This window comes from Monodon monoceros, unplaced genomic scaffold (assembly GCF_005190385.1).
Source record: "Monodon monoceros isolate NGI ecotype Baffin Bay Population unplaced genomic scaffold, NGI_Narwhal_1 Super_Scaffold_4, whole genome shotgun sequence".
Classification (NCBI taxonomy): Eukaryota; Metazoa; Chordata; class Mammalia; order Artiodactyla; family Monodontidae; genus Monodon; species Monodon monoceros.
Genome location: NW_021703781.1, coordinates 55,142,175 through 55,154,063, shown reverse-complemented (window position 1 = coordinate 55,154,063; position 11,889 = coordinate 55,142,175). Strand labels below are relative to the sequence as shown.

The 11,889-nt window shown below is 59.4% G+C and overlaps 1 protein-coding gene across 4 annotated transcripts; it reads right to left on the bottom strand.

Moving 5' to 3' along the window:
* Positions 1 to 60: 60 nt before the first annotated feature.
* On the bottom strand, positions 61 to 10,171 carry LZTS2 (leucine zipper tumor suppressor 2). 4 transcript variants are annotated; one of them, XM_029245729.1, is made up of 5 exons: positions 10,043 to 10,171; positions 4,316 to 4,765; positions 3,035 to 3,682; positions 2,237 to 2,488; positions 61 to 1,414 (listed from the first exon to the last, which is right to left on the bottom strand). In XM_029245729.1, the coding sequence occupies exons 2-5, from the start codon at positions 4,721 to 4,723 to the stop codon at positions 731 to 733; spliced, it is 1,992 nt and encodes a 663-aa protein (XP_029101562.1). In that variant the 5' UTR covers positions 4,724 to 4,765; positions 10,043 to 10,171; the 3' UTR covers positions 61 to 730. The 4 variants fall into 4 exon arrangements, with proteins under 4 accessions (XP_029101562.1, XP_029101560.1, XP_029101561.1 ...); XM_029245727.1 differs by lacking the exon at positions 10,043 to 10,171 and adding an exon at positions 7,257 to 7,368; XM_029245728.1 differs by lacking the exon at positions 10,043 to 10,171 and having other exon boundaries at positions 4,316 to 7,095.
* Between the last annotated feature and the right edge of the window lie 1,718 nt (positions 10,172 to 11,889).

Below are 11,889 nucleotides of genomic sequence, written 5' to 3'. Positions count from 1 at the left end.
AAATAAAGAGGGCGTGGGGGTCAAACAAGTTCCCGTAGTCTTTATCCAGCACACTCATCATTTTCTAAAAACAAAAAAAAATTTTTTAATTTTTTTCTTTGGGTTTGTACAAGAAATTTACAATGTGAAAAATATACAAGTGAAAACAAGGCCATAAACCTGGGTGTTGGGGAGGGGCCACTTGGTCACAAATACAAATAAACAAGACATTTCTGAGTTCTTCCTTTGGTCTGACTATAGCCCCCTTACCCCAGGAGAGAGGCTGCAGAGCTGGAACCTGGGGATCAGACCCCGCTCCCAGCCCTGTCCCCCAACGCGGGCAGGGTGGGGGCAGGCACATCTGGAGCAGCTGGCGCTGTTTGGCTCGCTCTGGCTGTGTGATGGGGAGAATGTGGAGATGAGGGAGCCCCTTCCTCTTCCCAGCCCCCTGGCTGGGTGGGCTGGAATGCTGGGGGTGAACGGGGTTGGCAGAGTGGCAATGGCAGTAGTTGGTGAGTGAAATAGGCTGAGTGAGTAGGAGCCTCGGGGTGACAGTGAACACAGGGACCTTCAAGGAGTCTGATCTTGCTCATCCAAATCACAGGGCAGCCCTGAGTCCTTGACAGAGGCCCAGAGGCCTGGATCACAGGGGACAAGTGGCCCTGGGGCCCTCCGACTTCGGGGCCCTCAGTGGATCTGAGGCTACCATCTGCATTCAGTAGACCTCCCCGCAGAGCTGGATGCCAAGGCCCTAGATTTCGGTGGCAGTGATCTCCTCCAGGCAGATGCAGGGAGCTGGCTCCGCCAGGCCCAGGTCCGCGAGTTCCCGGGCCTCCAGCTCCAGGCTGAGCTGCTGCAGCTCCTGCTCCAGCTGCCGGTTGCGTCGGTACATCTGGATGTAGTTGTGCTGCAGCTGCTTCTGGTAGCGGATCACCTGCTCCTTCTCCGCCTGCCAGGCCAGCCGCTCCTCCTCGAAGCTGTCCCGCTGCTCCTCGCCTCGCCGCCGCTCCCGCTGTAGCTCCGCCCGGAGCCGCTCCACCTGGGCCCGCAGGCTGCCCCCAACCCCGGCTGCTGCCCGCTGTGCCTTGGCCTCATCACTCTCTGCCAGGAGAAATGGGTCAGCAGTGGCAGGAGGCCCAGGGGGTTCCCGGAGGCCGGCCGCCTCGGTGTCCAACTGCCCAGCTTTCTCCCGCAGCCGCTCAGCCTCCTGGCGGTGCCGCTGCAGCTCCTGGGAACAGGCCTCCAGCTCCAGCTCCCGTGTTCGGGCCGCCTCCTGGAGGCCCCGCGCCCGGCCCTCACTGACCCGCAGTGCCGCCCGGGCCTCCCGCAGCGCCACTCGCAAGGCCACCAGCTCACTGCCCTTCTGCACCAGCTCTGCCTGAGATTCCTTCAGTTGCTGCTTCAGGAGGGAGATCTCGCCTGACTTCTGGCACACCTGGGGGTGGGAGATAGTCAGAAAGGATGGTGAGAAGTGTTCTCCCAGGGTGTCAGGCCCTGACATCATGCTGGGCATTTGGGGAGAGGTGGTTTGATCATTATACCCATTTTACTGATGGGGATAATGAGACAGCTATTAATTGGCTACGGTGGAATACAGACCCAGATGTTTTGCTTTCAAAGCTGGGGTCCTTAAACCATCACAAAGCAGTAGCGCCCTGGGGACTGGGTGGTGGTGGGTTTGGTAGGAGTGGAAGCAACTGAGGGCAGTGCCCACATTTCCAGTTGAGAGGCACTACAGTATCCTGGTGAAAAGCAGAGACACTGGAGCCAGACTGCCTGGGTTCAGATCTCAGCTCAGCCACTGACTAGGTGTGATCTCTGGCTCTAGCCTTTCTGGGTCTCACTTTCCTCACCTATAAAATGAGCATGTTAACAGCACCCACTTCACAGGGTGGCTACGAGGATTAGAGGATACACTCCACACTACATGCTTACAATAGTGCCTGTTGAGCAGCAAGCACTACATTCTCATTCTCATTATGGCGGGAAAGCAGTGGATAGGAACGTTACTGGCTACGTGCGCACTTAGACCAGACCAATGAGGAGACCAAATGTGGAGGCCCAAGAAGACCCGCACCCAGAAAGGGAGGTCAAAGGGGGAGCCTCATCTCACAAAGGTGAGGAAGGGGAGGCCCTCTGGGGGTGGCAGGTGAGGGGGTGTGGCTGGGCCCCTCCTTTCAAGGCTTACCCATTCCCCACCCCCACCCCCACCCTCCTGCCAAAGGCCCTGCTCCCTGCCCATCCTGGTCTGGCCCACCTCCCACTTGGTCTCCTCCAGCCGTGGCCCGAGCTCCCGCTGCTCCCGCTCGAAGGTGGCGCAGCGCCGCTCCAGCTGCTCACGTTCCTGCAGCAGCTGTGCAAAGTCATCCTGCAGCTGCCGCTTCTCCTGCTGCAGCTGGAACACCTGAAGCTGCAGTAGCTGTTGGGCCCGCTGCGCCCGCTGCGCCTGGGCCGCGCCGTCCTCTCGCAGGGCCTCGCGCTGCCAGTGCCGCTGCCGTTCCTCGTACACCTATGGGCGAGAGGGTAGGCCTGGGTCCTGGTGGCTCCCCCAAACCTCAAGCCCTGGCCACCCCCAGCTCCCCAATCACCGACTGCCCTGGCTCCCGTCCTGGGCTCAGGGAAGGTAGATTCCATTCAATAATTACAATAATTACAATACCAACAGTAGCAGCTACTCTTATGAAAAGCGACACAACAACAATAACAGCAAGTGCTTCCCAGGTGCCAGGCATTAGTCTAAGCACTTTACACCCTTCACCCTACTTAATCTTCACGATAACCCTGAGGCCAGGAACATCCCCATTTATAGATGAGGAAACTGAGGCTCAGTACAACTAAGTAACTTGCTCAAGTCTGAAGGACAGTAAAGGGTGGTGCTGTGTCAACCACTCTACAGTGTAAGCCAGACAGCTGGGGTGGGGATGGGGTCACAGTGCAATAGCCCAACACCTACCCCTCAGCACAGACAGAAATGCTTCTTGTATTCCCAGCACCTGTGGATGTCCTGCCATGCCACCCCCGTCACTGCCACTGACCACACCCGGCACATGGTCACCTCGCTCTCGTCCAGACTGTCCTGCAGCTGCTGCAGCTCTGCCTCCCGGTCTCGGAGCTTTCCTTCCAGGACACAATGCAGCAGGGCCTCGTCCGAAGGGGGTGGAGGGGGTGGAGGCGGTGGCGGGGAGCGTTCCCCACAAGAGCTGCTGTCAGGGGAGGCCCGGGGACCGCTGCCCAAGAGCCCCCCGGCCATGCGGCCCCCCAGGGAGCCTGTGCTCTTGCTGGAGGAAGATCGGCCGCTGTCTGAGTGGGAGGGCCCAGTGGGCGCCCCTCGGGCTGGCCCAGGCAGTGCCCCCCGCCCAGGGCCGTGGGAAGGCAGGTGCCCGCCTGGGGAGCTGGTGGCTGGCTCTGCACCCCCGGTGCTGTAAGTGGGCAAGCTGGACAATGAGTTTCGGCCGGAGTCGGATAGAGTTCCCGATGGACAGCTGCTGGCCCAGCCACTCAGTGTCAGGGGTTTGTCGGCAGCCGAGGAGGAGGAGGAGGAGGAGGAGGAGGCAGGGCCCCCAAACAGCTGCGTTAGGCTGCCTTGGCTTCCTGACAGTCCGGCAGCCCGAGGACCCAGGAAGCTAGGTAGGGATGGTGCCCCTCGAGGTTTGGGCAGCACTGGCTTGAAGGCTGTTGGGCGGATCACAATTTTCTCCATGTTCTGAAATGAGGTGCCACTTGACAATGGGGATGAGGCCGCCCAATCTTTCAAAGCCCTTATCATACTCCCTGCCCTCCCATCCGGGGTCCCCAATCCCCATGTACTAATAACAATTGCTACCACTGGCTGAGGGCCTCCTGAGTGTCAGCTTTATGTCAAGCAATTTAAAACGTTCCTCTCAGATCATTACAACAGCCATACAAGCAAAATATTATCACTATCTCATCCACAGATGAGGAAATGGAGGCTCAGCAGAGTTACGGGCCTTGCTCAAATTCAAACACATTGTTTTAAGTATAAAACAGTATTTCTAAGCAGCTAACACTTATCGAGTACATATTACGTGCCAGGCACTAGGCTAAACACTTTACACACATTATCAGATGTAGTTCTCCCAACAATCCTGTAAGAGTTGACCTATTACCTCCATTTTACAGATATAGGAACTGAGACTCAGAAAGGTTAAATGACTTCTCTGAGGTCATACAACCAGAATGAGCCAGAGTTGGGATGAGAATCCAGGTCTGGTGAATCTGGAGCCCACACTCCTCCCTCTAAATAGGTCTCCTAATTTTGGCTTCTCCAGGGGACCCCTGATTCCACCCAGGCCCCAAAGAAAGGGCTGGTCCTCACCTTCTCCAGCTTTCCGGAGACAGGGATGAGCTTTGGTGGGGGACCGCGGAGATGGGCATTGCGTGCCCGCTGCTCTCGGGCATCTTCGATGTCACTGCTTGGGCTGGGGGGTGACTCTGTCCGGAAGTCTTCATTGACGTAGGTAAAGTTGGTGCCAGGGACAGCCTTCCTGGGGGGCACAGCTGGGCACAGCGGCTCCTGTGCCTCATAGCCACCCTGCAGCAGCCCATCCTGCTGGCGGAAGAAGGTGGGCCCAGGGGGGCCGTGATGGCGGGGAGGAGCCGGCCCCCCAGGGCAGGGCCGGCCTGAGATGAGGCTGCTCACGCTGCCCATGGCTGGAGCTTGTGGGGCAGTGGTGGCCTCAGGAGCGGGCTCCAGTGGCACTGGCAGCGTCTGCACAATGGCCATGGCAGCAGAGGCTCAGGCCTGGCCAAGGGCCTCCGGGGAAACCTGTGAGCAGGGCAGTGGTGTCAGTCTCTCCATCTTGAGCTCCCTCCCTATATAAGGTCTTGAGTTCCTCCTGGTCCTTTGTCCCAGGTCAAACAGCCCCCTGACATCAGTAACAAACAATGATACCCTCCCCGCAAGGCATCCCCTCCGAGTCTTGGCAAGAACCTCAATTATCCCTGGGCCCCAGGCCACTGCCCAATTCTGGTCTAAACATGGCTGAGGACTGAATCTACCAAGCAGGGATGATGACGGAATGGGGCCCCACAGAGGCCAGGACTCAAGTTAGGGAGGGAGCCCTCTCTACCAGCTCCCAGCACCAGTCCTTGGTCCCCTGGGACAGGTGGCCTCATTAGAGGCAGTCTGGGCAACCTCAGGGGTGCAGTCAGCAACTCAGATGGTAATTAGGAAACAAAGAGCTAAGGCCAGGCAGTGCCCAGCCTCCCCCAGCTGGGCCTCAGTTTCTCCCAGACAGACAGGCGGCAAGGGTGGAGCTGGTCAAACAAGAACTCAGAGCTCTTAGGGAGCCCACAGGTACCCTCTGGGGTCTCCTGCCTCCAAGAGGTGGATGCAGGCTCATGCCTGTTTCCATGACAACTAGCCTCACCACACCCAATCAGTCAGGCCTAGAGAAGCCTACACAGACCCACTGCCAACCCCTATGAAACCTTCTAGCTTTGGACATTCCCCAGAGTAACCCCAAGGGGATGAGGATAGAAGCTCTACCATCACCTCTGGCAGCTGCTCCAAGATCTCATTTCCCTGGAACCCAGGGAAGAGGGCTCCACCTCCCCAGGGCCTGCTCCTTCCTGGAAGGGGACAGCAAGTCTCCACCCGGAACTCCCTCCCCAGTCCTGAGGCTGAAGACCAGGACTCAGGCATCTGCTGAAGTCATCATGCAGAACGGGAGCCAAGAAGTGGACAGAGAATTGCGTAGGAGTGTATGCATCTTACTTGTGTGTGTGAAACTGTGTGTACAAGAGCATGAATCTGAGCACTGTGTTTGAAAATATCATGAATGAATGTGTGAGTATATATGTTTGGATAGATGCATTTAGTACATTCAGATATACATGCATATGTATGTGAACTCATATGTGCATATCTTACAAAAGTGTGTAAATAGGGTGTCTCAGAAAGTATGTGAAAGTTACAAATGCATACATAAGTGAATTTATGGTGTATGACTGTGACTATGTGAGAGAATATGTTTGGTTAGATGTCCATTCATATATACATGAGTTTATGTATCTTACACAAGTGTGTGAGTAGGAAATGAGGGTGCACAAGTGTGTATAGAGCACCGTGTGTGCATGGGAGCATGTGAGAGAGAGGGTGAGAGCCTGGGTGGCACGCAGGGCCAACTGGGTGAGTGGGAGCCTGGTTTTCGTCACTCACTGGATTGTGGGGAGAGGAGAGACACGTTGAGTCTTTGCTTGATCTGCTCTCCTTCATTCTTGCGTGTGTTCCGTTAAGTCCGCCCCCACCCCCCCTCCCCGCTCAAGTCAGAAGATCTGGAGAACCAGGGAGGTGTCCAGACTGAGGAAGGAGGAGCTGGGAGCTGGGGGTCGGGGTGACTGGTGTCCACGGAGCAGGGGCAGGGGCTGAGTCCACCCCACAAGCGCCAGCCCTGAGCAAAGCCAATGGAACACCCCCTCCTCTGCCCTCTCCCAGACCACTTCAGGGCCTGGAGGAAACAGTGGGGAAGGGGCTTCTTAGGAGGCCATGGGGGCTGGCATCTCTGTCTCCATTTCCCCACTTCTGTGAGCACAGAGAAAGTGGAAACTGAGGGGAGGAGACAGAGAGATTCAGACAGGGACCCAGAAGACAAGAGACAAAGACTGAGAGAGGCCCCAGGGTCAGGCAGACCCAGTGAGCCGGGGTCCCTGCGCGCCACGGAGCCAGGAGCCCCTAAACCCAGAAGAGACACTGAGCTGGGCCCTGAGAGCCAGACACCCAGGGAGCCAGCGCCAGGCGTCTGGAGAACCAGGCCCAGCCAGCCCGGCTCCTGCTCTTGAAGCCCGAGAGAGAAGGAGGGGCAAGTGGAGGCTCCATTTTGAGAAGTGCGTTTGTGGCTGTAGGAAGGGAACCCCTAGCTCTCCCCAACATCCTTGAGAAACCGCTCCGGCACAGCACACACTCCCCCCGCCAAGTGGGGACTACTGAGGGCTGGGTCCAGCCGGGGTCCGAGGGAGGTCTGGCCGAGGTCCGAGCTCCCACAGACCTGTTTTGGGGGCAGAAGAGTTCGGGAAAGTCTCCTCCTCACCAAACTCCAAGGACCATCCAGCGGGATCAAGTCTGGGATCACGAGTTGCCATTCCGAGACCGGAAGCCGGGAGCCCCCAATCCACCCTCCGGAATCCATCCCCCCCTCCGACCCCCGCCGCTTCCATAAAGTGGGGGCAGCTGTAGAATGCCGCCTCCCCACGGGACCTCGGCCGTGCATAAGTTGGGGTCACCCCCAGGTCGCCTCCCAGCCCCGGCCCCCCCTCACCTCCACCGCGCTGCTCCATGCTCAGCCCCGGGCCGTCCCCAGCGCTCCACAGGCGCGCCGACCGGCTCCAGCCCGCGCGCCGCTACTCGGAGCGGCCCGGTCCGGCCCGGCCCCGCCTCCGGGGAGCCCCCGGCCCGGCTCGGCCCAGGCCCCGCCCGGCCCAAGTGGGCGGTGCAGCGCGGGGGAGGGTCCGAGGGGCGACCCCGCCCCCGGGGCGCGGATAAGCGTAGGCACCCCGTGTCACGCGTGTCCGGCGAGGCGCACGCACGCAGGGGCTACGCAGCGGGACTCAGGTTCCCTCCCTCCGAGGCGCCGCGGCTGTGTGTCTGGCGGCTCGGTCGGCTCAGGACTAGGCGGCAGCGGGTCACCCTGTACCCCTACCCGAGCCCCGGGGCCAGTGGCTGATGATCATTGTTCGAGCACAAAGGGCCAGGCGCCGCGGCGGCCGCCCTTCCCCCTCCGCTCCTCAGGTCGATGCCAACCCCGCCCCCCCCACCCCCGACACACTCTCCGGCTTCGGAGTCCAGAGAGGGAGGCCGAGGGTCAGCTGCCCCCCACTCTGGGCCCTGCGCCCCAGCACAAGTCGGGGGCCGAGGTTTGGTGGGTGCTTGCCCCACTCGCAGCGGGTTGGAAGAGGCACGCTTGGATTTGCGGAGGCGGCGCCACCTAGCGGCCTATTCGGAGAACAGCCCAGTCACCCCCAACCTTGGGGGGTCCCTACCCGACTCCCCAGCACTGTGCCCTCTCCCACTAGAGCCCAGGCCTCCCCCGAGCGCGGCTCTGTGCTCCCCAACCTTCCCTCCGAGTCATTTGCTAAGAGAGGTCATTGCTCGAGAGGCAGCCCCTGAGCCCCCAAAAGTCACTGGGGTGAGCTGGTCCAAACTTACAGGCCAAGCCTACACGAGCCTCACAGCCGACAACATTCCACTGTCTTCTCAGGGTCAGGGATATTCTCACCCTCTGGCAAACAACACTGTCTTAACACCCACACGATCTTTCCCACATTCAGTCTCACACAGCCACAATCACACAGTCTGTCTCGTCCATCACAAGGTTCCATGTCCCTTCTTTCCATAATCTTCAGGCCAACTCAACAGAGATACACTCGGTGTCACATGCCTAGTTGTGCACAAACACTCGGTGTCACACGCCTAGTTGTGCACAAGCTTTCGTCTCCTAAGTATGTTTCACACTGACAGTCTTATTCACAGTCACAAAGACAACTTCTTACACATACACGTTGTATTTCACAAACATTTTAACACATAGACTTGCCCGTAGGGGTCTCTGTGACCTAGTCAGGTCAGCTGATGCCCGCACCCCTGGGCAAGGACAGCCTCCTGCCCCCTAACCCCGCCCCCCCGGGCCAAGGCCCGCCGGAGCTCCTCCGCCCCAGGAAGGAGCATTCCCCCCCTTCCAGGCCACAGCCCTGGCCGGCTCTCAGCTCTATTTTTAGCTCTATGGAAAGGGTTGTTTTTCTTTCTTTTTCCCTGTAAAGGGAAACATAGCCCAGCCACCCTCAGGCTCACCCTAGACCCTCAGCCTTACAAGAACATACTGAGCCCCCCGTCCCCCGTGGAGACCCCCTCTGCTGGCCTTACCCTGATCCCAGCCTCCTGGGACACCAGGAGCCTCCTCCCCTTTCTGGCAGCCTGCCCAGAAGCTCAGGCAGCAGCTGGGCTCAGCGAGTGTGTAGAGGTGGGGGGTGGGGCAGGGAGGGAAGCCGAGGGCCGCTGCCCACTACCTCATTCCCTGGGGGGAGGGGGGCCGTCCTCCCTTCTACCAGAGGGAGATAGGCCCACTCTGGTATTGAGGTGATGTGTACGCTCATGCAACCTCTGGGGAAGGGGGACTCCCACTCTTGCATGAGTGGGCCTTTTCCTTCTACTTTGGGGGTAGGAGCTCCCAGTTCTGCAAGGAAGAGTGGTAGTAGGAAGGGGACCCACAGGCGCTCCCGCAGCTGCTCCCTGGGCTGGAGGTCCGGGCGGGGGCTGCTGTACACTGCCATCCAGAATAGCACCCCCTTCAGGGATACTTTCAGGGATGGGGGCACCATGTTCCGGAGAAGGAGGACGAGGAACCCAGGTAACCGCACCCCAGCGCAACAGTCTCTGGTCCTCCTGCGCTACCCCAACTCCAGGGGGCGTTGTGTTCCCATTCCTGGGCGGGGGGGGGCTGATCACCTCCAGGAGGAGAATGAAATACAGCCCGGCAAGATACCTGGCAAACTTGCTGAGTACCGCGGAGGGAGGTTCCCGCCCCGAGGCTGGGGTGCGGGGAGGACAGCCCGCTGGTGGGCGAAGCGATCACGTGCTCAGCGCCTGTTTACGTCTTAGTCTTCACCTGCGGGCGGCAGGGAAGCAGGAGCCTCCGGAGGTGTCCCACCCGGCCCGCCCCCATCCGCGGTCACTGGGCGGCTCTTTCCTCCCACCCCCATCAAGTACGCGACAGCAGCGCGCCCTGCCCGCTGGGGGGTCCTCGCGGGCCAGTGGCGCTGCTCCACGGACTACTAGCGTTAACTCACTGGGCGCGTCCGCCCCGGAATGCACGTGTGTTCGTGTGTCTCCAGTACGCGTGTGTGTTTGTGTGCGCGCGTGTGTGGGCCCGTCAGTGTGAGTTTCCGTGTAGGTTCCCTGTTCAGACTCCTGGCCTGCGGCCCCCGGACCGGGGACCCCCCCTCCTCAACCCCAATCCCCAGCTTCCCCATATCGGGAAAGTTCGCTCCGGGGCGGGGGTGTGCGGCAGGCGAGAGTTCCTGCACCTCCGCGGCCCCACCACTCACTCACGCAGCGCCACCTGCACCGCCGTTCCAGCTTCCGCCCGGCTTCTGCTCCAGAGCCGGTACCTCCTTGCCGCGGACCCGCCGGCTCCCAAGCCTGCTCCCGGTTGCGGACTCCCAGCGCCCGCCCGGCCGGGCTCGGTGGAGCGGGGCGGGGCGGCTGAGGCCGCGCCCCCGACCCCGGCAGGGGAGTGGTTTGCGCAGCACCCCCTCAACAGCCGACCCAGTACCCAGCCCAGCTGTGGCTCGACGGTGGCCCGAGACTGCTCCTCTGGCCTCTGACTTCACAGCTTACTGGATTTGGCTTTTGACTTACGAAGGGGCCAGTGGCGCGACAGCCAAGCTAAGCTACCTGGCTGCGCTAACCAAGTTGGCTATAGGGCTTTACTGCCACCCTCCTCTGCTTTGTAGGGAGCCCACCCTGGTCCACTCTCAGCCCACCCCCCAGACACAGGGGAAACCCCTGGGAATCAGACAAAGAAGGCTCGGGTTTCACCAAAACAGACCCCGCCCTTCCTCACACACACCTTTGGGCTGGGGCTGCCCGAGCAGAACCAGCGTCTCCCCCTCCCCTGGAGTAGGTGTCTGCCCAGGTGAGCAGGCTTGCCAGTTCTGGCCCCTACGGAGTATGGCCGGGTTTCTCTCAGGCTCATAAAGTTCCACCCACAGGCACAAACAGGAAGTTGACCTGTATTGCAGGGAGGCACAAAGGGCTCCCACCCTCCATGGCACTCAGGCAGCCTGATGTCTACAGGTATCTGGGCCATATTTGCAGCCTGAGTACTTGGGCAGCAGGAGTCCTGTGAGTTTAGTCCCTTCTCAAACCCATTCCCAGTAAAGGGATGGAGGACCAAGGCTGCCCCTCACAGGCAAGTGTGACAATGAATCGAGGACAAGGCTGCAAATCCAGCTGGACTCTGCTGGGCCAGGCTCTTCCTCAGCTCTCAGGAAGATTCTTAATGTCCAGCTGGGCACAGGCAATTTGCCTCAATACACTCTGGCTACGTACAGGGACAGTGACTCTCAGGGATCTTACACAGGACCCAGGGATTAACTACTGCTTTCTAGGCTCCAGGGACTCCTGAACACACTTTGGGCTAATTTTGATGTGAGGAGTTTAAGGCAGGTGTGGAATGGAATGTGTTTGTATAGGGGGTGGGGCTGGGGGAGCATTAGCTTCCCCTCTCCCCCATTCTGGTTTGTGCAGTGTGGGGGGTATCTGCTAGGAGGGTGGGGCAAGACAGGCAAGTGTGTATCTATCCCTCTAACTCCAATTCACACAGAGACCTCACAAAAGTCCCCTAATGGAAATCCCTAAAGGATTTCCTGAGAACACACCAGGCATCCTAGGGAGACCAGAATATGGAACCCACATCCTTATAGGTACGACTGAGCCGGTGGTGTGCATCTGGAAGGCATGGCTGATGTTCAACGTTATAGACCCTGGATGAGGCCTAGACCAGCCAGCGGCTGGGAATGATTACTGCAGGATTAGGAGGCCTGGCTCCAGCCAGTCTGGGAGAGACCCCCAAGAAGGGAGGCCCTGGAAGAGGTCCCCCCTCCCTCCCCCCCAGAGAACAGCTTTGCTCCAGGGTGTTTCAGGAGACAATTGTAGCCACAGTTCTCACACACCACAGACCAGAGAGACCCCAGACCATTCCACAGGGTTCCAGAGCCCCCTCTTAGGTTGACAGGGAAAACTTGATAAAGGAGCCCTGCTTTCAGGAAGCAGGAACCCCACTGACCCCACCACCCTTTACAAAAGGCTTCTCCCCAGCCCCCTTAGAACATCTTGCATTCTCATCACGCTTGCAGGCAAATCTAAAGGGAAACAGACTTTAGGATATCAGAGGA